General features: G+C 42.8%; 1 protein-coding gene across 1 annotated transcript in view; it reads left to right on the forward strand.

Annotated features, from left to right (window-relative positions):
• Nucleotides 1–26,353, forward strand: part of PDZD2 (PDZ domain containing 2) — a 201,890-nt gene that overhangs the window by 149,219 nt on the left and 26,318 nt on the right. The window contains exons 6-14 of the mRNA XM_058827058.1: nucleotides 852–1,019; nucleotides 13,556–13,667; nucleotides 15,579–15,727; nucleotides 16,379–16,498; nucleotides 18,974–19,088; nucleotides 20,860–20,933; nucleotides 21,093–21,306; nucleotides 22,355–22,472; nucleotides 24,925–25,057. Of these exons, the coding sequence (XP_058683041.1) occupies nucleotides 852–1,019; nucleotides 13,556–13,667; nucleotides 15,579–15,727; nucleotides 16,379–16,498; nucleotides 18,974–19,088; nucleotides 20,860–20,933; nucleotides 21,093–21,306; nucleotides 22,355–22,472; nucleotides 24,925–25,057 (1,203 nt within the window). The remainder of the gene's footprint in view (nucleotides 1–851; nucleotides 1,020–13,555; nucleotides 13,668–15,578; nucleotides 15,728–16,378; nucleotides 16,499–18,973; nucleotides 19,089–20,859; nucleotides 20,934–21,092; nucleotides 21,307–22,354; nucleotides 22,473–24,924; nucleotides 25,058–26,353) is intronic.

The following is a 26,353-nucleotide window of genomic DNA, read 5'->3' on the forward strand; positions in this document are numbered from 1 at the left end:
TTTGGGCATAAAACTTCATTTTCCTGATCAGGTTGTGAATCTGTTTGTCCTTTGCTCTGTGCACTCAGTTTTCATATCCCTGGAAAGGGGACTTGGAAAGGCAAGCAGGAGGGAATACAGCCTGTGCCATATTTCTGGCAGCCCCTTAAAAGGTGTAGATAGGTGAAGTGTTCCCCAGCAGCTCCCTCTGGGCATTATTTGTTAGTACAGGAATGCAGTTTTGACTTTTGGCCTGGTGCATGGTCAGTAAAAACTAATTTGTTCTGAAGGTGGTGAGTCTGTCTAGCCACTACTTTTGGCTAAGGCACATGTTTGCCTCCCAGAAGATGTAGCAAGGACTGGAAGCTTGAGCTTGAGCATCAGGACTGAGTTGGTAGAGGATTGGTGGGTCAGTTTTCATTGTATTGTCCCAAGCAGGGTTGTCAGTGTATTATTCTTTTGTGTGTAGATAGATAAACATGTGAAGGGAACAGGAGCACAGGGTGTGATTTGGGATGCAGTGGAATGAGTAATGAGGTCTGTAAACTCTCAGTTCACTCTCAGTGACATTTACTGAAAACCCAAAGTGGGGAGGAGCAGGCTGCTGAAGAAGCATTTACTTTAAATTCTCCTTTATGAAATCTAAGTGGTTTAAACATGTATTGGCCTATGTGAAATATACACATTAAAACCAAGCTTGCTTTTTATTGTAATGGTCACCAGACCATTACAAGTTTGAGCACATGGAAGTGTGTAACATGGGGAGGATTACCGGGGAGCTCACACTGGGCAGGTGTGAGATGGAGCAGTTTTACTGTGACACTGGTGTTTTTCTGCACGTGATGTAATATACTGTGTTGTCTCTTGGGTAGGAATCTTCTGAAGGAGATCTTCTGAGGTATCCATCTACCAGTTTGCCAGACTTGCTTAGCACTTGCTCAGTCCAAGACTCTGTCTCTTGCACTGACAATAAGGAAAATGAAGAGCCGGAAGAAGAAGATGTGAAAGGAGTGAATGTGTCTCCTGAAAAACTGGTTTCTGTAAGTGTGGTTTTGGTGTGACATTTTTACTCTCTTTCTCAAAGCCCATTTGCAGCTGTCACATTCCTCTAGAGCCTGGCACGAAGCAGGTCCTCAGGACCAGGCAATCCCATCCCACCCAGCCCTTCTCTGCACTGGATGTGGGGGAGAATCTGGAAAGGGGATGGCATTTACTACACTCCCTGCCATTTCTGAGCTGCAGCAAGGCAGCAGCACAGGGAGCAGGAGCTCTCCAGGCCTCCAGCCTGTGTTGCAATCGTGGTTTTGTTTTGTTCTTCGATTGTTTTCCACCCACTTCCACTGCTTTTGTTGGATCTGATGCAAAGTCTCTTGCCGTGCTTACGCAGTTACATGCTCTTCTTTCCCCTCCTTTTGTAACAAAACTTCTTTAACAGTTTATGATCCAAGTCTTAAAGTTTATATTTGCTCTGTTGAAGTCAACAGACACTTTGGAGGAGGGATAGGAATTTCTGGCTGTGAACCATAGTTGAAGTTCTGCTGAATAAATGCTGCCGGTTGATAATCTTACTTGCATTCCCTTCAGGGCTGCATTAAGAAGAGATTAAGAGGGTTATTGTTATTTATTTGTAATGCAGCAGCTCTGTGAAACTTCATAGGTCTTCTGGGCCTCTCTTGTATGGTACAGACAAAAAATAAAGTGATGTTTCTAATCTAAAATGCTCATGGACTGGTTTTCCAGCAATGAAAGGCAGGTGGAGTCATTTGAAGCTTTTATTTCTTTCTTATTTTCCCTTCTTGTCTTCCCCTCCCACTCTTTTCTGTTGCAGTTAAAGTAAATCAGTTCAACCTTTGGATGGCTCAGATATGATACTGGTTTGGTGATTGTTTTGATTTTATGTTCTTATTCTTACACCTGAGCAAAAAGGCTGCTCCCCAGGATGAGTCTCGTGATGCCAGTGTTCACTTCCTAAATGCCTGTCATCTCTGACTTACTTGGGTCAATGTTTATTGACAGTCCTCACTCTGACACATCTCAGTACTCTGGTAAATTTTGGTTTTTCTTCACTGTCTTCTCTTCTATGTGCCAGAGTGCCTTTTTTGGGGGACGAAGGAAAAAAAATAAATGCAGGATGCTCACCATGCTGATGTTGCTGTAGTGTTTGTGTGTGAATTTGAGTGGGCATCTAAGCATTCTTTTTACTATCAAAATAATTTGAATTCTTCTGCATATCATGCTTCCTGTTCTGGTAATTTCTAATAAGGCTATGGCTCTGCAGCACTTAAATATAAAAATAAATTATGACAAAATTTAATTATGTGTGGCTTTGGGATTAAGCTCCCTGGCATTCCAGGGACTCTTCTATTACACACTAGGAGTTATTTGTCACTTGGTTTGCCCATGTCTATTCCAACAAGGCTCTGCCTGGTTGCCAGTGATGGCTTTTGTATCAAGTGTTTCCTTTCCAGATTAATAGAGTGTTTAGGGAGGCTCAAGATGGTTGGGGTGCACGTGACCATGACGACACAGCTAAATGAGCCTCCCAGAACCCTTCAGCTTGGACTTGAGCTGATGTCCATGCCTGTGCCGCTGCAGCTGGCAGTGATGGTGGCCACTAACCCAGCTGGCTGGATTTGCCTGCCTGTCAGGCACTTTTGCCCCTGATGGCAATAGCTCTTTGCTTTCAGAATACGTCAGTGGAAGATTGAGGGGAAGTCACAGAAATCTGCTACAATAAACACCTTAGAAGAGTAGCAGCAGGATTTTTTTTTCAGTGTCTTTTCTGTTTATATTAATTTCTTTTGTTGAAAGGATGTAATTTAAAGAAATATAATAAGTTATTGGTGACTTTCAGGACCTCTTCTGTTTTTGCTTGATCTGCAGATGAAATCATGGCTTTTCTGATCCAAAGCACAGAATTTGTTTGTGTTCCCCTTGCAATTGCTGTGTCAGCCTCGGAGTGCAGACAGGGTGCTCTGCAGCCTGGGGTGGCCAGTCTGTATTGTGTAAACCTCCCAGCTTTACCTTCATTCTCATCCATCCCCCTCAGGCCTGGGCAGCCTGAGCTGAGCTGGGCTGTGCAAGTACTGCATAACACCACCAGGCAGAACAGAGGAAGGTAAATGTATGGGAAAGATAAAATTCATACGGCTTTTTTCCACCTGGCAAGACTGAGGGGGATTTTTCACACCAAAGCTTGGAAGCTGATTTCAAGGCCAGTATGAAATCAAAGCATCACAAGGTTATATTTTTAAATATATATAAATGTATAGTCCAATAGATTATTGCAAAATTGCTTTGGAAATCACTGTTCTCTGCTGCTCTCATGCTTTTGATGATATTCATGTGTCTTCTCTTTCTCTCACATATATTCCATTATATCGGTACTGTAGATAAGGGATGACAGTGTGACTGAGGATTAAAACAGGAACTAAGCTGGACTATTTTTAATCAGCACAAATGTAATTATATTAGACTTTCAGGATGGGTGGTACTCAAGGCCTGGACCAGGTAAATGAGACTGTGATCTCAGTCTAAGAGTCAGACATCTTAGATTTGAAGCTGACTCTCAACTCAGCCTTGTCCAGGAGTTACCTTTCTCACCTCTGACAAGAGGTTAATGGGTTTTCTTGTTTACTCTGCGGGGCTTTGGAGGGACTTAAAGGAACACTGTCAGGTGTTGGATGGTTATGTTGTAATGAGTAATTCTGAGTGTTTTATTGTCAGCTGATGCTTCATTGTCCCTTTTCTGACCCAGAACAATGTCTGTCTAATTCTTAAACAAGTCTAGAAGATACTAAAAACTTGCAGGAGCTTCTAGTTTGTCAAAGGTATTTTGTCATTAACTTGTCTGTGTGAATATAATTCACTGTTGAGTATTCACAGTCATAATTATTAGACTTGATGGACTTGCTGCTTTAGCACCTGACTGCCTAAAGGCTGAAGCAGGCAGAAAAAACAATCACTTGGAATGAAGGTAAGTATGCAAATTCTCATGCTTGTAGCTACTTAGAACTCAGCCTGATAAGGCTCTTGAGGAAACTGATGTAAGTTGTCACTGTTTTGAAATGGGACACCCCTCCAAGGTCCCTTCTGACCTGCCTTATTTTTAAAAAATCTGAAAAAAGTAGTAAAAATGAAAATTATCTTTTCTAGATGCTGATGGTTAAAAAATTTCCCCATGAGCAGTTGTTTTTTTAAACTCTTTTAAGTTCTGCTTCAGCATTTTTAGGCAGGGCAATAAAGTCAGCTTCTGAGTGACTGAGCTAGTCAGCTTCTGCAGGACACAGCTGAAGAGTTTAGTGACTCTTTTCTACTTGAAAACTGTAATTTAAGAGAAGTATCACTTTAAGTCTTACTTGAAAGTCCACTTGTTAAGTTTCATTAATAAAAATCACGTAATACAATTTACATGGAGTTCTGCTTTTACAGTCTCCTTATGTAAAGCCCTGTTTAACATGAAACATGCCTTAAAGTTTTAACTTCATTAAGCCTTGTGCTGCGAGGCAGAAAAAGGATTACATTAATATCCTGAAAGTACATTTCTTTCAGGAGTAGTTTGTCCAAAACTTTCCTAAACTTCAGACGCAAAACACTGTCGGAGAGTTGTGTTATCCTAAATGGTCCTGAGACATTTTGGGGATTTTAAACTCCTCCACTGCAATCCATTCTTTGCCGTGTGCAGTTGACACTTCTATTCCAAAATGCCACTATTTATGTCCAAGTGTGAAGTAGGATACTATTATACTATTTGCCTTGGATGATTTGTTTTTAATTCTAATTCACTTTTACTAGTGTTTCTGTTGCTTGAAACTGAGTCTGTCACTGCGTTGCTGGCTGGTGGAGCAACCTGGGAAGTGAACGGAGCGAAAGCTTATCTTCCAAGAATTTGGAAAGTGTCCAATGAATTTGGGGGCTTTTTGGTCCCTAGACCGAAGCATGTGCCATTCTTAGTTGCTTCAAAAGTTACTTGCCTTTGTGTGGTTCAATATCTGATGGTCTGAGTGTTTTTTAAATGTTGAGCTTCAGTAACCAGCTTCATATTAATGGCTTGAAATTCCCACAGGTTAGTAAATACAGCAAAAGGGTGCCTGGCTCAGAAGGTTTGGATCTGTAATTGCTGGAGGCAGGGATGGAAGGCTAGGGACTGCTCCTCTGTACTTAAATCTTGCGTTCTCCACTGGGCATCTGCCATTCCTGTTGCTGGAGGCAGGATCCTGAGCTGAGTCTGTTCCATGCAGAATAGGACTGTACAAAACAGAAAAAGAGGTCACTCTTATATTTTCCTTTAGTGGGGGCAGTGGGGAGGGAATTTGCTTCCCTGTGCCCAAGCTCAGCATGCAGGCAAGCCCTGGGACACTGCCTCTGGCAGCACCCCCAGCTGCGTGACCCTCTGCTGTGGGGTATCAGGGCCTTTCTACTCATATTTAATCATTTTGAGATGACCTGAAGTGTGCCTTCACGTCAGTGCTGGGTGCATTTTGCGCAGAGACAACCATGACCCTGCAAGGTCCTCACCCTCCCACCGGCAACAGAAACAGGATGTCTCCTGTTCCCTGCGTGATCTGGGTTACCTGATCCCTGCCAAAACCCACTTGTGGTTTTCATGTAAGACATGTAGCTGAAAGGGGGTAAATAAACCTGTTTGGTGAATGTGAAGAATTGCATTTGTTTAACTCTGCTCCCTCTCCATTTGTATTTTTTTTCTGTCCTGTAGGACTGACTAGTTGTTTTCTGCCATGAACCTTTCTGTCTTACCAGGGAATCCATGCATAATTACCTGTAGCCATGCAAGCATAATGAAGAACAGGATAACAATGCCATAACTTTAAAAACAGTCTTGGGGTCAAAAGTTCTCCTGGAAACACTGAGAGAGAATTTCAGAGAAAGCATTAGCATTGAGAAGGAACAGGAAGCATAACTCAACAATTAAATGTGTGCAGGGCGTGGAGAGGGGCCCTCTTGGAGTAGTGGAGTGTTTGTTCCCATTAGGGCACTGCAGTCTCAACACAGGCTACAGAAACATGGCTCACTCCTCAAACATCACTGCATGTCTGGGACAAAAGCAAGAAAAATATTTTCCTGGCAGAAATTTGCTTAGCAGTGAAAGGCTTTACTTAGGGTGGGGGGGAGGGGAAGAAATTGAGGAGCCTAGTGTGGGGCTTGTTTATGTACTGGGAAGGGTTCAACAGCTCCTTTTCCTCTTCGTGGTGATGGCTGGCAGTGTTTGCAGATCCTGCCATGTGCCACATCACCCTCGGAAGGGGCAGGCAAGGGCAGGGGCCAGCTGCACCTTGGCATGGCTCAGAGCTGCTGCTCAGCTGTAAATGCTGAATTTGTTGGAAGTCTGGCTGTGCTGTACCTTTCTGAGGTGCAGCCTTGCCCAGCACATCGATGGGTCTGTGCCCATGCAGTGCCCTTCACTCATGCTGTTGCTAATGAGACACACTGCGTCCTGTAGTGACTCCAGAAGCAAGTTTTCAGAGTAACTATAGTTAGGAATTTGGGCAAGGGAAAATAACAAAATACTTGGAGACCAAATCTTATTCACACAGTGTGTGTTGTTTCTAGAAGCCCTATCACATTAAAATATGCAATTGCAGTTGGACCTGTTGAGGGGGGGTTTGCTCAGTGATGGGCTAGTTGTGGTGGTATGATACTGGTCAGGGCTGTGGAAAGGTGTTGGCACATGAGCTTGGGAGGAGGAAGAGTGCTGAAAGGCCTCCAGGGGTGCACTGTCGCTGAATTACTGTTTTTCACACATTGTAAAATTCACCTGTCAAGGAGACATTAACATGAGCTCGCTCTTCATGTTCTTCAGTGGGAGCTCCTCAGAGCGCTCGCATCGTTCCCTGTGCCGGCTCCCAGCCCTTCTGGGCCTTTTCCTACTGCCTTCATCTTAAAGGCAAGACCAGAGAAAATCCTTTCACCCAGGGCCCAGCACTAGAAGGGCTCTCTGTAGATGTGATGCAAATCGTGAAATACCTCCTGTTGCTTGGCTGGTGGAAGATAACCTTTCTCACTTGACCATAAATAAGAGTGCAGACAATTCCCAGAGTTACAATTTTTGCTCTTCCCATGTCATACATTTGAAAGCCGAGTCAGCAGAGTAATAGAAACACAAGTTTATCTACGGTACAGGTTCTGCATGGTTTTTATTTTTGTGAATGAGGGCTTTTCCCATAAAGCATCAGATACAGTACAGCCTGTCTCTCCTTTGGCTGTTTGGATAACTGCCCAGTTTTGAAGGAGATGAACTGCCTTTAACAAGCTAAAAATAACACCCTCATGGCACTGGAACAAGAGAAATGCTGTCACAGCCATGCGGTTCACATACATTAGCAGAAGGATGATACAGGCTCTAGAATTTTAGTTAGTGTGAATGTCTCAGTACCACATCTGCAAATTTTTGACCATGTACACTGTCCAGACTTGGTTGGGATCAGATAGAACTCATTTGAGATGTGCTGTGCAGCATCTATAATGCATGAGGCTTCAGATCCTTGAAGATGCAGGTATGAAAGATACTTCATGCAGGTATAAAAGACACTTAATTCTTGCATATTCCATATCTTCTACACTTAGGATGGTATAAAATGCCAGTTTGGAGCTGAAATCCAAAGCTCCCACCAGTGGCGTCATGGGAATGCTCTCTGCAGCTGTTGCTTGACATCAGTATTAAGAAGGTCTTGTTTTGTTCTCAGGAGAGCTGTTTATTTTGAGGAGTGATTATTGCATATTTTGTCCCTCATTGGGAATTAAAAGATTGTCATAAAAAAAAAAAAAAGTAAAAAAAAAAAGATCAGCAGTTTATTGTTTGTTATGGTGTAAAGGCTCCAGATCTGTGCTAAGCCATGAACTGAGCATATATTAAGCAAAACAATGGAGTAGCTGAACCAGCTTTCACACTGCTTGAGTTCCATGTTTGTTGTACACTCATGGAATCCCTTAGGTCTCTGCTATTTACTAAGACTGGTCTTCTGGGATCTCTCTGCAGCACACAGAGACATCTCGTGGGCAGTATCTAAACTGCATGGAAAGCATGTGTCCTGCTTTTTTGATGTTTGGGGAGTGGGGGGGGAAGGATAAAGCATAAAAAAGAGAACAGCAGGGATCTGTTTGTGTGCATTTGATTTCCTTTAGCTCAAAAGCTGTTTCTACTGAAAATCATAATATGCTACAGAGAAGGAGTAATCTGGTCCAAAAAGGATTGGGAACTGTTTAGCTGGGAGCATCTTACTGTTTCCAAGGCATGTGTTGTCTGCGATATGTGTTTCATGGAAAACTTGGCTGTGTTAGCCATTTCCTGCATTTCTTCCTATTTAAAAGGATATTTTTTATAAGTTTTTTCTCTTCTAAACATTTTTAGTAATTTTAGTGACTCTTTGGATATCTGAAAATGGAGTGTGCTTTGCTTAGCTGCTCTGACCGGTGAGTCATTGGAGCCAGCACAGTTGAAACCCTGAATAGTGGTCAACGCATGGTGGCTCCTGGTGTCAAACACGTTCAAGAAGGTTTTGGAGAGTCTTGTAAAAAGTAAATAGAACATTACCAAAGATGAGAGTAGCTCAGCTCTGCCATAGTGCATTTCCAGTCTGTTTACAGAGTGGGCATGGGCAGATATTGCTGCTGTATTTTTGCTGGTGAATGCCAGGTTTTGTTTCTTGTGTGGGTTTGTGTGTGACTTACTCTGCAGATTTTAAGATTTTAATACACAAAAATAACGGTTGAGGCTTTATGCCTCCTGAAATGAATAGTAATACCCTGTCTGGCAACTACTGCATTATACTGAAGGCTTAGGGTCATTTTTGAGTGCAGGCATTTGGTAAAGTGGCAGACTAGACACCACTTTAAAAGCTTTTGTTTTGTTTATTTGGCATTTCCACCTATTCAGAAAGCTGGGCAGCTCCAGTTCTTGACTGTTTATCAGATTTCCTGATCTCTTTCTGCACATGAACCAAGAGTTTTCCAACACTTTCTTTAAAATTAAGTAAAGGAGTACTTGGATTCCCGTCCCTGTTGGCTGGGCAGGAGGACGTATGGGCTGCACCTGATGGTACCAGCTTGTGTAGTTCCCAGGTGAGCTTCTGGGGAAGGTGGTGTAGGCTTTGTTCCACCAGTGCTGCCAAACACAGCCCAGATTTGAGCCCTCCTGTGGCCTCCTTGATGAATGTGCAGAACTGCTGTCTGCCCTGTCAGCTTTGCATCAGTGGCGCAACAAGGGCACTGGTTTTTATAGAGGTGCCAGTTCAAGACACTGAATTAGTGCTGATGTGGAGGTGACGTTCCTTGTCTTTTCCTCCGTCCCTGTGTCCAAGTGGTTCTCTGCTTTTGTGTCATGAAAGAGAGGAGCAGCAATGCAAGTGCCCTTTGTAAGAGGGGTGTCCTCTGGCTTGCACCAAAAAATTGCTAAGTCTGGATTTAATTTGAACTTCTTATGAGATCCATGTTTAGGGATCATCCTGGCCTTTGGGATTTGGAAAAATGCCCCTGGGTGCTGCAGCCCCTGATGCACTGTGTCCCTGCTCATCAGTCGCCTTCTAGGATCTGTGCATGCTTTGTACATGCCCTAAAACAGAGCAGTAAGGCATGGAAAACTCAGTGCTGTCCAAGATCACAAAATCCATGTTCTCTGCATCACTTGCAATGTTAATTCTCATAAATTATAGTGCTGCAGTTTGTAATTTGTCTGTGAGATGGATTGAATTAAAGTGAAAAAGAGGTAATTTAAAAGTGAAGGTATTTTACTTTCCGTGCAAGGCAAAGGGGCATGTGGAGTTCCCTGCCTAGCAGATACATTTAAGGCTTATAGCGTGCTGTGCCCCATAAAGCAATAAGTAATTGCACAAATAACTGAAACAGCTAGAATTATACTAGGTCATAGAAAAAAAAAATCTTGAAAATTTTTTGAAAGATTAGAGGCTTTAAAGCATCAGCTTGTCTCAAGGGACTAGAAAGGAGGACTTTGTGTGGGGAATAGGTGAAGGTTTGCGTTGGGTGTGTGGGGCGTTTCTCTGAAGAGTCTTTGCTGTCTCCTTGTGGAGGCCTGTTGGGTTCCTCCTGATGGCTCCCCCACAGACAGTGGTGTTGCGGTAATTCATGGTTAAATGTTTGGGGTAGTGCTGCTTTAAGAAAAATTGTCATGTCTGGAGATCAGGACAGAGTGTGAATGGGACCAGAGAAGATGTGGAATTTTCCCACGGAGCTTGTGCTGGTGCACAGCCATTCCTCTTTCACGTGGCTGTTCTGAAGAAGGACAGTACCCTTGCTGGTGGACTTGCTTTGCCAGTGCAGGTAAGACAGAATTTGTTATGCTGCACGCTTCCAAGCCTGGTTCTCGCTACTTCATCCCCAAACCATCAGGATAAACTGGTCTGCGTGCTGCTAGCACTCCTTGGCAGAGCCAGCCAGGCTGTGCCGGGGGGAGTTGGGTGGGCTTGCTGATGGGAAGGGAGCAGCTGAGGAGCTCTGCAAGGGCAGCAGAAAAGCAGTTTGCTTATTAAATTGTATCAACCTCTGTGTGCCGTCTTGTTTTTGTAGATCGGCAAGGGATTGCCAAACTGTTTGCGGTTAAACAGTGCAGACTGTCATAATCCTGCTCCTCATCTCGCCTAATTAAGAGCCTGGTCACGCTGGAGCTTTGCCCAGGCGAGGACTCCGAGGGCAGTTGTTCGTTCTGGTGCAGTGCCAGGACCGCGTGTCCCTGATAGTGCCGTTTCCTTTGAAATCAATTGAGATGTCACCGTCACTTGATCCCAGAGCTACTTAATGAACTGGCAAAATGGGCTCTATTTTTAGATCTCCCTTCGAACTACTGCGCGTGTTAAAGCTCCCCTTGTCCTTAATGCTGGGACCGCATTGGGAGGGATTTATTGGTTTAGTTTAATAAGAGACCTACAGGACTGAAATAATAAGCTTCATTTCCTTGAAAGTGAGGAAAATTAAAATGGCATGGTTAAATCTGGGCAGCCACCTCGAGACAGTAAAGCGATATGTTCGCTGCCAGAAGGATAAGGTGGAGCTGGATTTTTCTTCTTGTCTGGGTTATGAGAGAGCCAAAGACTACAGACGCACGCCTTTGGGGAGTTCTTGCAAGCTTTGTAGATCAGATTTCTAAGTGTTTTCTGAATATGATAAAACTCCTGGTGGTTTATTAGGCAAGCTCAACAGCTTAAAGAATATCTCCTTCATTGCAAATGCTAGTGTGTCTTCCCCTATGTGTTTATAATTGGTGTCAGAAAAATACTTCTGCCAAAATAAAAAAACCCACACAGATAATTTAACTGTTTTTAATGACAGAGATGATTTAAATGTTTTTACTTCCTAATTGTAGTCTGAAGCCTAGTTGGATAAACTGTAATTTCAGGAAGCTGTTGAGAATGTCTTGAGGCTTTCCCTAGCATTGGTGTTTGCACACATGTGACCTTCTGTGAATCATTCATGGGGTTTGGGTGTTTGATATCTGTAGCCTCACAGGCTCCAGGATTGCCGTGAGGGGAAGGTAGCTTGGGGTGCACAGTTTTAATCCAAGTGGCAATTGTGTCCTGGTTTTTTTTCTCACCCCACTAGGTAAACATGTATGTTGTTGCAGAATGCATTGGTACTTTTCTCCTGTGTCAGTCAAAATAAAAATCAGCAAAACCCCCAACATATCAGCAACAAACCAAACTCAAACCCCATGTAGCAGAGGCACAAGGTGTACTGAACAGGTCACCCTTGAGCCTGGCCTCAGGGTGGAAATTGGCCCCTGGCAGAGATGATTTCAGCATCTCTGTACTACTTTGTACAAAGTACTACCTACTTCTACAAACTAAGTCCTTTTTTCTCCCTTCTTCTGAGCTGGAGGAAGTAGTCCAACTTTGGGCTGCGAGCTGCGTGGTCTTACCAGGTACAACTGTCCATGTCCATGTAGGCTGCAGAAACCAAACAGCTGTACAGCTCCAGGCTTGATCTGTGTTATGCTCAGCTCCAGAAAAGTCAGACTGCACCCATCCCCTTCTGATTGGATAGTTAAACAGCTCGCTAGCTGTTTGACTGTTTTTCTTCATCTCTGTGCTTCACATATTTCTTCAGCACAGAGTTTGTACTGGTCTTGTGCACCAATTGGTTTGTACGCCTATAAGATCACCAGGAGATTTTTGTGTCTGTGCAAATGATTTCTACCCTTCTACCTGGAAGGCATCCTCACTTCATAAAGAATGTTCCCACTTGTGTAGTAAATTTCAATGTATCTTTGTGAGATCCATGAGGTCCTGTCTCATTTCCATGTGTTTCTGCTATCTTCTGCATATCCCAGAAGTCTCCTTGAAGGAGAGCTTGTGATACTTTGTATGGTATGGCCTAATTGCTGATGGTTTGGGTTTCTTAGTGAGGTTTTGAATCTGATGTCATATATTTTCTAGAATGAGGCTCTCATCAGATGACCAAGTCACAAGTGCTGGTTTTTTTCAGACTGATGAATGAATCAGGTGGTTTTAAGTTTGCATGGAGCTGTGAGCTGCAAAGCATTTGTTGTTAGAAGTGGACTCTAAAGTACTTGCTGCAATGTCTTGAAAAATTTCAACAACTACTAGCTAGGATGTACAAACTATGTGTAAATTAACTGTAGCTGTTCATGTTGAAGGGGAAGGAATAAAAAGCAGTTTCTATTCCAGCTTCCTGTTTCTGCCAGTTTTATGTTTTCCTGAAGTTTCTACTGTTCAAACTAAAATCATGTAGTCTAGACTTGCACAAAGGATAAACTTTGACTTTGTTGGCTTGGGTATAAGAGGGACTGGGGGATGGGAGGCAGGTTGTGGGAACGACTGACGTTTTTAAGATTGAATAGCAGAAGCAGAAATTATTTTTACAGGAAAGTGGTTACTTGGGTGGGGTTTTTTTAAAACTGACTTCCAGCAGTTCACCAGCAGCTTCCAAAATGCAGGGGCTGGGCAGAGCCTGCCCATGGGTCCCTGAGCCCGGGAGAACAGGAGGCAGAGGACATGTGGCTGTGCTGCTTACCTTGTTACTTGGCATCCCGGCAAACACAGTTGGTAAACAGACTCCTCCTTTCCTGATGCATTTTCTCAGGGTGGTGGGGTTGTGATTCCACCTGTAAACTTTAATTGCACATTTCCAGGCTCTTTAAGTGCTTAGCTATCATAACTTTCTGTTAAATGAGATTTTCATCATCAAGCTTTGCACTGGTGCTCAGCAGACACTAACAGTAAAATAGTGCTTTTTAAAACTTGTTTTCTCTGCAAAGATGTGATGTCTTTGGAAGCCTGCAGAGCAGCACAACTGGGAATAAAAGCTAGAATTTTGTTCAAATACATGCAGAAGTGCCCAAGTGAGATGCCATGGAGTGCTGGATGCATTCTGGGGGCATTTGTGTGGTGTTTTGCAGAGGATGCCTGACCATAATATCCAAAGGCATTGCTAAAAGTTACTTGCAGAAAATATAAGCTGACTTAATACAATGACATGTTTTGGAAACAAACATGATATGCTGTGAATTTTCTGTCTCATCATGACAATGAGAAAAATGTCATCAACATCTCTAGTTTGCAAGAATTTTTTAAAAAAAAAATTCTTTTAGGTGATGGAAATGGAGAAGTCTCAAGATCCCGCTTGTGCAGAAGTGTCCAAAGGAAACAATCAGAGTTCAGCTCTGGCAAGTGGCATACTGAAGTACAGAAGTCGATCCCAAGGTAAGGCTGGAACGATAAAAGATAGCAATTGCAGATTTTTTAATGTAGTGTATTTATTTTAACTCTGTAAAAGTGAGATAGGGTTTCTTTGAAGTCATATTGGCTTATTTTGGAAGGAAAATCCCATGTATAAAATAGTTGCATTCAGCCTCCTGAGCTGAACTATTGTAGGAACAGAAATATTATGCAAAACTTTAGAAGTGTCTTTCTTTTTTGGTTTGTTTCTCTCTCTCTTTTTTTTTTTTTTTTTGACTTTTGAAAATTTGCATTGTCTGTGTATTTCAGTCGGCTCTGATCAAAATGCCCATTATGGTAACTAATCCCCAGATTTTCTGTTGCTTTGTCCCCAAGTCTTAACAGTAACCTTTGTGCAGAGCTTTATCATGTTGTTAACCCTAGTGCTTTCTGAGGCTCCTTCCCTCCTGTGTCCACCCTAATTTCCAATTACTAAAGTATTTTTAGCATATTCCAGGGATCTCCTCTGCCTGCAGGCTCTGAGGCTGAGTTGGTGGCTCACTGGGTATCCAGACCCTGCTGCTGATGCACTTGGGCTGTGGGTGAGAATGGAGCATCCACCAGCCTGGATTGCAGCGTGAGAAAAGTAGATGCATTTGGAGATGGGCAGAAAACACAGAATTACAACTGTTCTCATGAAGAGAAGGAGAAGTGATGGGAAAGGGTTAGTTGTAGGTGCCAGGGAGTGAAAGAATGCCAGGATGCTGGTCCTGCCAAGACTGCTATTCTGTCTGTGTGCAGGAGCAGCAGCCTGTGTGCCGAGGGAAAGGGAGTTGAAAAGCAGAGATACCAATTTCAGATCCCAAAGCAGGGAGCAGGTTTAAATTGCACTCTGGGCATTGGGTATAAATTCTGCCTATGGATGCATCAGCAGAATTGCTTTCATGCTGAGTGAAAAAAAGCAGCTGCCCCAGCTCTGTGCTCCATCCCTCCCTAGCACTGGCAGCGATGCTTACACAGCCTCCAGGCAGGGAGGAGGTAGCAGAAAATGTGTTTGGGGCTCTCCTGGGCAAATTTTCAGTGCATCCACCTCAGCCCATGACTCCTTGTTCCTGGGGTACAGACAGTGAGGATGAAAGGAAATCAGAGCTGTTGCTCTCTGTGGCAGCTGCAACATAACTGGTTTAAAGTAATCTTAAATCCTCGCCATAAAATCCAGCTTGTGAAAATTTGGTGTGTGTCTTGGGTTTTCATCTGTAAAATAGGGTTAATGGCCCTTCCCCATGCAGTGTGGAAATGACAAGGATAAATGTGCGGGAACTGCTGTGACTGGGGATTCTGCAGGGACCTTGGAGAAAATGAGAATTGGAGGAGCCCTGGTGCGAGGAGTAGTATACTCTGTGGCTAATTACAGGATGTCCTTCAAGACAAATAATTCTGTTTCTTATGTGAACTCTGCGCTCCTCTCTTTAAGACAACTAGAATTGTTGCCAAAAGGAAAGAAAATAGCATTTTTTTGGCACATTTTACTTTTTCCATTCCAGAAAAATTCCCTCAAAGTGACATGACACCTCCAGAAATGAATACTGCTGCAGTGTCAGGTCTTTTAATTTTAAATACATGAAGCTTGAGAGCTTAGTGCACTGGCAAGTGCCATTGGGTGTGAACAGATGAATTTCTTTCCTGTCCCTCAGCTACCGACTCAATTATATTCTACTTTTCCTTAATACCATTAGTTCAGTATCACTGAAAGATTGCAGAAAACCTACAACAGCAGGAAAAGTTCTTGGTTGAGTGTGATCAAAACTGGTTTCCAACTGCCTGGCTGGGAACTACGTAGCATTGTTTTAAGGCACTTTAATTTGGGATTTGCAGGAGGTGCTTATTGCCTGCTGGTGAGAGAGGCTAAAGCAGCTCTCAGATGTTAGCAGGATGTGTTTCTGTGTTTTTTCTTAGGTGCCGGATCCCGCTTGGAGTCTGTGGGAGAAGATGATGAGCTGACAGTGGAAAATGGTGAATCAAATTACGAAATAGCAGTGAAATATTCCCGGGGTGGAAGAAAGCACTCTCTGCCCCAGCAGCTGGAGTCAGCAGGAGCCCGGCAGGTGAGCGGGGAGGCAGAGCTGGCTGTGAGTACTCACTGCTCTTGGTCCCGTGGCATCTGCCTGAGGTTCATAGAAGTGAGCAAGGGTCATGAAACAGGATCACATAGATATGTCATGAGACTGAAACAGGCCTGGACACCAAAATGGGATGTGTTGGCCACCTGTGGAGAACTTCTTTGAGTGTTGTGAAGGAGAGTACTGCTTGTGTATGGCCATAAGGTCCTAAGGCTGTTCATCTTAGGACTTGCAGTTCTAGAGATCTGAGGACTTTTAACAAAAGAAAAAGAATCCTAATGCTCTTTATTTTAATATTTTTAAAATGTAGGTCTTTCCCTTTTCCTTTCCTTTCTCCTTTTTTTTTTTTTAAACAAATAAGGACTTGAGTATATCATGAGGTTATCTTTAATCCTTTTAATTTAAATTGTGGCTGATACATTTCAAAATTATTCTACTGTGTGAAATATGGGAAAATTACTATGGCAGGATTCACTTTGATTGTGGTGAGGTGGGGTTTCATCTCTTGAACGTTTCTCTGAATGTATCTCTAAGATACTGCATCCCTTTTCCCCGACACTTGTAATTTTCCCAGTATGACATCCACAGTATCTGTGCCAAGCAATCAGAGCAATTATCCTTGTTTGTTGATGTTAGGACTACCATATCGTGAAGAAATCTACTCGTTCCTTCAGTGCTGCCCAAGTGGAATCTCCATGGAGACTGACCCAGCCGTCCATCATTTCCAACATCGTCCTGATGAAAGGGCAAGGCAAGGTGAGGATTTCTGCATGTTTCTCACATGTAGCAAGAGCTGGCATTTAAGAGGTATCTCCTGTACTTCAAGCTGCTCTCAAGGTAGCTGGTAATAGTCCTAATGATAAACAAAAATCTCATTTCCAAACATAAATGCCAAAGTAACATCTGCAAAATACAGGGGATGTGATGTTTGTGTCATCCACTTGACACAGGGTGGCTTTCAGTTTGGTTTGGTGCATCTTGCCATTACTGAGATATCAAATATTTATAATGGATCTCTAAATATGTATGTTTATGCAAAGTCAGTGCAGCTACAGAACAGTACCTCTTCACATGTATATTTATGGACAAGCATATTTTCCCTCTGTGGAATCTGGATGCATTTAAAAAAAAAATAAATTACTGTAAATTAAGCGTTAAACCTGAAGAAAGGTTACTGGCTGATTGCTTCTCCGAGAGCCCTGAATTCCATGGGTCAAAAAGTCCTCTTCTCTTCCCCAATAATGTGTTTACACACTTGCTAGATACCAGCTGGCTGAATGCTAAGAAAAAATAGATAAGCATTAACCTAGGTATACATTGTTTTCCCTAATCAAATCCACACTAGTATTGGAGCTGTCATTTAAATATGCTAAAAATATTCATGTCCTTTTGTGAAATAGTCTTTAAAGTCATCAGATGGATTTGTTTTGGACTAAGACGACTTGTTTTGACTTTCAAGCTCAAATGCAAAACTAATTCCTTGTTGTGCTTTATCTTTAGCAAAGAGTTAGAAATAGTTACTTCTATGGGTACACTGGCTCACAATTGCTTTATCTCTTTCCTTGGTTTAGGAGCTGTGGCTCTATGATGAGCAAATATTTCTTCATTTTTCGTGTACTTTTTTTTTTTCCTCCATTTTTCTCATGAAATTAGATTATTTCTCCCCCTGGGATAAACCACCCCCTCCCGCCTTTCTGCAGTTAGTTCCATGGTTTTAGGAAGCAGATAGGAGAATGCAGACCCTAGTGATCATGAGCCACCTAAAGCAGCTGCCATTTTGAGTGCCTTCCACCCACTTCTTGGGTGATCTTTGTTAGGGGTTGCACCTTGTACAGTTTGTGCAGTACTGCTCACTTTATTATCCCTGTGCAGAGCTGGGACTTGAAACATTTCTCCAGAGAGTTGCAGTGCTTGTGGCGGGGAGCTGAGGGTTTCCCTTTAGGTTTTCATCCATAGGTAGATGTGCAAGGAGTGGTTTCCTGCTGTGGAGTGGGAAGGTGGGCTAGTGTAGGAACTGCTGTACTTCGCAGACATGTTTCTCCCAACCCACTCATGGAGCCATGGGGAGACCGCCCATGTCCAGGCCTGGGAGTGCCAGGAGCCTCTTGCTTTCTGTAGGTTGATTTGCAGTTGATAATTGCACAGGGTTGAACAGTAAGTGGAGTTATTTTGTTCTGCAGAAGAGAGCTAAGTTGCTTCCTTTATGGAAATCAGTAATGTCTTATCAAATTACTAGAGTCTTATAACTGTGGTGGCCTGCTCTGTATTCACATAGTGAAACAAAAGATCTGATTGTTGTATTGGATTGTGAACTCAGTGCTTGTCCTGGCAGCATCCTCAGCTGTAGAGCGCTGCCCAAGGCAATAGTAATGTCCATGGCTTCAGATCACTAAAGCACAACAGTTCTCCACATCCCTTCTCCACCTGGTCGGTGACTTTTCTCTTTATTCTCTAAAATGCATCAACAGCAGTGACAAGGGAGGAAATACGGGAAAGATACGGGAAAGGGTTGTGGATCAAGGAAGTGATTTTTCTGGGAAATAACTCAGCAGAAGGAGGAGAGGTTCATTCTGCTGTGTTCATCAGTTCTCAGGTCAGCTTTGCAAGATGGTCCCGTAGCCTGCTGGGGTAGTGCAGGGGTAAGAGCTAATGGATGGAGCCCTGGGGAATCTATTGATCTAGATTTATTTGAATACAGCGTGATATATGTCTCCAGAATGATTAAAAATGTACATGTGAGTGGTAGCCCCCACATGCCATTCTCCTTTCAGCTACATTCCTGACATTGCAGCACTGACCTTATGTCATGTTCTGAAGCTTTTCTTCTTCCTGAGGAAATGTAGGATCTGTGACATAAGAGAAACCTTTAGTTAATCCTGGATATAGATCTCAGGGGTAGGAATTGACTGTCTGTTAATTCAAAACGAATGTGTTACTGTTTTTAAAATGGGGAAGCTATTGACCCAGTGTTTTGAAAAAATCCAGAATAACATCAGAATTTTTGCTATATCAGCTTTGGGTGCCTGCTGCTATTTTTTGGATTGATGAGTGTTTTGATAATAGAGTGAAAGTAAATGAGGAAATGGAAGGAGAGAAGTTGGGAGTGCAATTCATCAGAAGGATTTAGGTTTTCATCTTTGAATTTTACTTGTCTTGTACATTGTTGGCTGTCTTTCTCATACACATGATAATAGAGTAAGATGCCAGCTGTATGTCTTCTCTTTTCTGTAGGGTCTTGGATTCAGCATTGTGGGAGGTCAGGATTCTGCTCGTGGACGCATGGGGATTTTTGTGAAGACTATATTCCCAAATGGAGCAGCAGCTGCTGACGGAAGGCTTAAAGAAGGTATGGTAGAGAGAATCCAACTTCACGTAAAGGACCACAGTGGAAAATTGTTTCAGTCCAGGAGGAAAATTCAAGTACAGCTATGTTTTGGCACCTGGCCAGCAGCAAGAGGCTATGGCAAATGTAAAACACCCTGTTTGTTCATCTTACGGAAGATCATTCATAGCAATTAACTTGACTGTATTTCATATTGAGAAGGGGAACTACAGAATAGTGGTGGCCGCTCTGTTTTCCCCTTTCTCTTTCACGAACTTCATTTGCCCAAACAGCAAGCTGCAGTTCTTCAGCTGGAGAGGGTCAGTGACAGCAGGAAAATATAGATAGCCAACAACATCTGGCTTAGAGATGCTGGTCTGCGAAGGCGTTATATATAGAGGCATATCTAGAGAGGCTCTTTTGAGCCCTTGTATTCTTTAAGCCTCCTGGTATGATTTTGACAGGACAAATCATAACCAAAACCAAAACAAACCAAAAAAAAAACCCCAACCCCCCCTCAAAAAACCCCCCAAAAAACCAAAAAACAAAAAGAAAGATAGGATTGGCAGTGAGAACACCCTGGTTAGAGAAGGAGATATAGCCAGATTTTATTACTGCTTTGCCAATCTCGGTGTCTGAGCTGAATGCATAGCCTGCTCTGTGTGTGCTGTACCATTGTGTGAGTGCTGTGTCAGACAGACAGACTCCTAGTGTTGAAAATACAAAGTGACCATGAGTTTAAAGTCATGGTTTACAACCCTTCTACAAGGGTTGTGTTACTTTGCTTCCATGGAAAGCTGTTCCTGTGTTACTTCTGTCAAGCTGCTCCTGTGTTACTTCTCTCCTCATATCATCATTCTCCTCTTTCTGTCTTATCACACTTGTTGTATTTGAGGCTGCTGCTCTTGGTGCCAACTCTCACACTTGCTGCCAGAGGGAAGCTCGCATCCCTGCATCATAGGTTGTGCACTTGCTGTGGGAAGCCAATAAGTAGCAGCTGTCCCATAAACCCAGCAATCATTTGCAGGCTATTCATAGCTTGCAAACTCTTCTATTTTTTTTTTCTTTACTAAGGCTAGGAAAGGAGAGGAGGGGTAGACTTAGCTGACAATATTGCCCCATGTAATTTTGCACAGACACAAGTCAAATTGCAGGAAGTGGATCTGAATCATGCTGACACTCCTTTTAATAAAATTAAGGTAGATAGCACAGCTGGGTGTAAGTAGTGAGACCCAGAGCCTGGAAGCTGGCAGAAATCTGACAGAACATGTTCCTCGAGGTGAAAAAGACATTTGTTGTCACAGCGTGTGGGCTACTACATGCTTCTCTGTCTGCGGGCGTTTAGTAAGGGAACACATTTGCTTTCTGCACGTGGATGCAGGGTTCGTTTTCCCTGAACAGGCTTTGAAGTGATGTGCTGTAGTGTTTCATTTAGTTCCTCATTTCTCTTGTTAATGCTTACAAAAGAAAGGCAGTTTTTTAGTACCTTTGGACTTCATGTCGTAAACACTTTCAGACTTTAGTTAAAATCCATGGCATTGTCAGCTTGTTTGTGAGAATGGGAATGCCAAGTTAAGGATCTCTGTTGAGGAGCTGTTTTTACTTTGGTAGTTCTTCACTAGTAACTTGTAGAGACATTAGTACAAGTGAAAATAAATTGAGAACAATAAAAGGCTTTTTATTGAATAGGTAACTAAAATCCTTATAGTAGTGGATCATCTCATGTTCAGGAAAGATGTCTTAAATCTTTATAGTCTCTATACTGCTGACCTCATTTATTGTATCTGTTTTCCAGGGGATGAAATCCTGGAAGTTAATGGAGAGTCTCTACAAGGACTGACCCATCAGGAGGCCATCCAGAGGTTTAAGGTAACACAGATGCAGTGCTGAAGAGATTAACACTCCTCTTCTTCACTCATTGCCATCTCATACCCTCAACTTGATATTCTTGCACTGCCACGAGTTACTGTGTGCAGGTTTAGTGATGAATGTTGGTCACCTCACGGTGGTTCTGTGCTGTGTCTGCAGCAACTGAAGAAGGGCGTGGTGACGCTGACGGTGCGCACGCGGCTGCGCAGCCCCAGCCTCACACCCTGTGTGACGCCCACCCTGCTGAGCCGCTCCAGCTCCCCCAGCGCCAGTGTGCCTGTCCCCGGCCTCGAGGAGCCCGACAGCTCCTCCTCCAGCCGCAAAGGACCTGGCCCCAAGGACAGGATCGTCATGGATGTGACACTCAACAAAGGTGAGGGTCTGTCGAAATGGTCTGGGAGAACAAATGTCTGCTTCTTAGGAGAGTTTTTAGGAAAAGGTTGGGGACTCATGTCTGGTGCACCCACCTGTGCCCATTTGACCTTGAATCACAGGATGAGGGGGAAAAGTATCCTCTAATGCAAAAACTTCTGAAGAATTCCCATTTCTGCATTTTGCTGCTCCAGAATCAGAAGCCTCTTACGGGTAGCAGTCAGTGTCCATGCTCATGAAAGAGAGAGGCTGTGAGATACCAGGCAAAATGTAGATCAGCCTTGTGGCAACCCAAGAGGCTGTGCCCTTCTCTTAAAGGGCATCTCTGGGGAAGGCAAAGCTGCACAGTGTTGAAAAGTTCCCAGATGACCTGTTTGTATATACATCCATGAGGGTTGCTCTCATTAGTAATAATTGCTCATTATAACCTTAAAGCATATGTTATATGTGCTAGACAGATAGGCCTATTTTTTAAGACTTACAATACAGTGATTTTGAAGATTGGATTCAAAATTTTGTGAGAGAATGGAAGATGTCCAGTAATCTCTATAACAGGGATGTTGTTACCTGAAGGAAACCAAAGATGAAAGTGGACGGAGGTGACCACTGAACCAGAGATAATGCCTCACCTTCCTTTGTGCTTCTTTGCTGAGGAATGCCATACAGATATTCAATGAAAAAGAGCAATACAATTAGCAGCATCCTCTTTGATCGTTTTTTCTGCAGTAATTTTAAGTGACATCTCAGTTGGATTGCTGCCCCTACTCCTTTGTGCCTTGGACCAGATCAGACATTGTGCGACATTTCCAGGAGGTTCCCACAGCGCAGAGTATTTTCTGAGATTGATGAATCTCAGAAAAGTCAGGATCAGCTATTTTCAATCCTGATATCCACTTGCTGGTCTTAGCTTCCTGACTGACTGCACCTAAGGCCAGCCCTGAAACAATGGCAAAAGTCCTGAACTCAGATGGGATGTGGGAACACAAACACTTGTGTGTCCTGTGTGATTACGATCTGCCACATTTCTTTGTACTTCTTGTTTTTCACAGAGCCAGGAGTTGGTCTCGGCATTGGTGCCTGTTGTCTCACACTGGAAAACAGTTCTCCTGGGATATACATTCACAGCCTGGCTCCAGGATCAGTGGCTAAAATGGATGGCAGATTAAGGTTGGTTAAAGCAGAAACATGCTGAAGTGGTTTTACAATGAAATCAATTGAGACGTTGTTTTCACCAATTGGTTGATGTAGCAGAGAGGAAATTTATACTTAAGTGTTCACCAAAAAGAAAACATTTAAGTGAAGACATTCCAAAGTCCAAAAGTTTAGACATTCCAAATTAAATACCCAGGGAACATTATTCTGTGTTCTGGAAACAGCATGATCATTAAGATCTGGGTTGTTTGGTTGTTTTTTTAAAAAAATTCTCTATACAGAAAGCTGAGCCTAATAGCACCCTTTGAAAAAGGGGAGCAGCAAGAAGTGCAGCCTCATGGTTTTTTGTGAGAGCTACAGCCAGAGACCCCAGACTGGGAGGAAATTTGCAGAGCTCTGCTAAAAGGTCAGTCACCTGAAACTCTCCTGAAAAGAGCTGGGGTGGTTATTCCTGCAGCTACCTATGCCCATGGCTGCAGTGGTGTTTTTCTGCCCTTACTCTCAGTCTGGCAGGATTGCTGCAAGCTGACCAGCCCAGCTCACTCTGTCATGGAGTTGGGATGTCTTTTTAGGAAGCAGTAAATCCCAGGGATTGATATATTGGATTAAGTCACAGAAATTTGCTTTTCCTCTTGTAGAGGCTTAATTTTTGAAAACCATTGGAAGAAACCTTCCCACTTTCTGTGTTCCTCCATAAATGCTGGCGGGTGCTGGGAGCATGGCACCAGAGAGGCTGTGCTGAAGAGGTGCTGGGTCTGTGTGATCCACTCTGAGCGTGTGGTGCGAGCACTGATGCAGAGAGGCTGAGCAAATGCCTTGCTTTTGCATGGCTGGGGAGTGCCTTCTGTTTCCTGGCTCACCAGGAAAACTGCGATAGAAATTTGATTTCTTGGAATAAGGGAAGAAGATAATTTTATGGTGGCATTGCTGCCAAAACCCTTGGAAGTTCCTATCATATAGAAAAGTCTACAGGAGACAGCATTTAATGGTAACTTGCTTTCTTGCAGGCCCCTTTGGAAAACATTACAGTGCTGGTTAGGTCTGTATGTAACAGCTGTGTTGTTTATTAGGTTTACGTGATTGATTATATCCAGGCATGCTTCCCAGATTTTTAGCTTGCTTCTTTGAGACGTTGCTTCTGTTGTCCCATCAGCGATTTATGCCTTCACAGGCCAAGACTTACAGGATGGTTTTGATTTTTGGAAAACTTTGTTAATCAAATGTTGGCTTTGTAATGCCAGGGGAGGTTTGAATCCAGCTCCTCTGTGTCTGAGCTCCCTCTCGCTGCCATGTGGCTCTCTAAGTGACTCCATTTGTGCAAGTCTGAAAGGTGGGCAGAGCAGTGGGATGATTGCACAACTGATAGGTCACTCTTTACTTTCCTGAGCCTGTACCAGAAGTTCTGGTTACTGAATTTCAATTGTTACATTGCCTTTGGTGTGTGTACTCGTAGTGTAAACACAGTGTCATTGTCACAAGTAGCCCAACATAAGCCAGCAGTAGTAGATTCTTGGAGAGTGTCTATTCAAAGCAAATGTTTCAGGAATTAATGAGAATGCTTTAATGATATGCCTAGCTGGTGATACTTTCTTTTGAATAGTTCCAGCTGTGTGAGCACCGTAAGCAAGAGTTACAAAACTGAGAAAACAGAGCCGAACAATCATAGAGTCATGGAATGGTTTGTGTTGGAAGAGATGTTAAAGATCATCTTATTACAAACTCCCTGCTGTGAGCAGGGAACCTACCACTAGATCAGGTTATTCAAAGCTCCATCCATCCTGGTCTCAAACACTTCCAGAACTTCTCTGGGCAACCTCTTCCAGTACCTCACCACCCTGACAGTAAAGAATTTCTTCCCAACACCTGATCTAATCCTGCCCTCTTTTAGTTTACAGCCATATTCCCTTATCCTATCACTACACACCCTTTGAAATCACACAGTGTGTTTTCCTTTCAGGAGAGTTTTGTTTTGTTTTTTAATGGGTTCTATATGTTAATTTTGAGCAAATACAGGCTTACCAAGCTCAATTTTTTTTCCTGGAGTCATTTAATAAACTCCTATCTAAATCATGAATTTCTTATCAGTGTTTCTGCTAAGTAATTCAATATGGTGTGAAGGAACAGCCCATCTGAATCTCATTTTTCCTCTTCTGTTCTCAATAAATATCTGAATGCAGAAGTGGAACTGAAGCTTGCTTTCACCCTGGTCTGAATGCAGAGAGTTTTCTTGGTAGATTTAATTAGAGATTTTTACACTGACAGTAAACGTAGAAGGGATCTCTGAGCCTCCCTCCCTTGTGAGCTCAAGAGGACTTAAACCATTCACATCACTGGGAGCAGCACCTTCTTTGAAAGTCACATCTTTTCCAGAACACTTGTGTCCTTGAAATTTCTTGGCCATCAGTTGAAAGCACAAATTTTGTGCGTGGAAGGTGGTTGTGATTAGGTGACTCTGTGTCTCTGGCAGCCGGGGTGACCAGATTCTGGAAGCGGATTCTGTGAGCCTGCGTCACGCAGCATTAAGCGAAGCCTACGCAATCCTGAGTGAGTGTGGACCTGGCCCGGTCAGCCTAATCATTAGTCGTCATCCTAACCCAAAGGTGAGGAGAAAATGAATGAGTGTATCTGGGTTGTTTTCATCTGGCACTGTAATTTGAGTCTTGCTATGAAAAGCAGAAAATGAAGAAAATGCTTTTTCTCACATGTATAGCATGTATTGTGCAATATGTCTGGATTGTAATGATGCTTTCCAGTTTTGTAAGTCATAGCAATGCTGGACCATCCCTGGTGCTTTTCACTTAGTCACCCACTGATGAATTGCATTTTCCTGGAACTGCTTGAATGAAGTGTTCCCATCTTTCTTGGTACTTGGATGAAATAGTAACGCAAATGCAGCACAAGACCTCTTCCTCCTAAAAGCTATTTTGCAGTTCCTTTGTCTTTGAGCAGAATATAATTTAGGGACAGGTATATATGTATCAACAGCTTGAATTGATCAACTATAATAAAGAAAAATCTATCCAAAGATCAAAGTTTTCCTTCAGGAATTAAAATGTGAGAATATGGAGCGTTCTGCTACTGGATCCATGAAAGGTCAATTTGGAAATAAGGCTGTATTTACAAAGTAAGTGTTCTCAAGCATTTTTTAAAAATTGATGGTAGAAGATGAAAGGCTATTAGCCAAGCTATAGGGAATAACAGCTTCTTTTATTTCAGTATTTCAAAGAATTTTATGAGTGTATGAAACCTTCCTGTTTAAACAGGAATGAAGCTGTAAAAATATTTGCATTAGTGGGTCCAGAAAGCTCTGACTTCTGAACTCATAACTACAAATGCAGGCTTTAATAAAGCCATATCTAGGAGAACTCAGGTTTCTTATTTTGTAATTAATAGTGTATTTTCTGCTAAGTCAAATATACAGTCAACAAATAGGGGCCTACTTGCCAGAGTTTATTATCTTAGCTGGAAGGCCTTGTGCTGCTGGAAAGAAAGAGGCTGTGGTTCTTTTAAAGGTAAGCATGGAGAGGGTAAGAATTGGGCTTCTAGCCTAAGATAACTAAGGTAACTAAGATAACCAGTATTTTGGTGAGTCTGTGTGCTGTGCCGAACCAAAACAATGTTTCAACGTGGTTGCATTATTAAGGCATACAGACCTTTTGGAGCATCTGTAAGAAGCATGAAATAAAAATGCCATGCTGTAGAGCCTGCCCTTTCTCATCTGTACCTCTTCTTCCTGTGGTGGGATCTTGGAAGCTGATAAGTGACCTAACCTGGTGTCTACTGAAAGGATGAACTGAGTTAAGCTAATTGCTTGGTATTACTCAGTAACAGAGGGAAACTATTAAGTAGCTCCTATTACAGTTTTCCATAAGTGATATTTAAGATGACAACAAATC

Source organism: Poecile atricapillus, chromosome Z, assembly GCF_030490865.1.
Source record: "Poecile atricapillus isolate bPoeAtr1 chromosome Z, bPoeAtr1.hap1, whole genome shotgun sequence".
NCBI lineage: Eukaryota > Metazoa > Chordata > Aves > Passeriformes > Paridae > Poecile > Poecile atricapillus.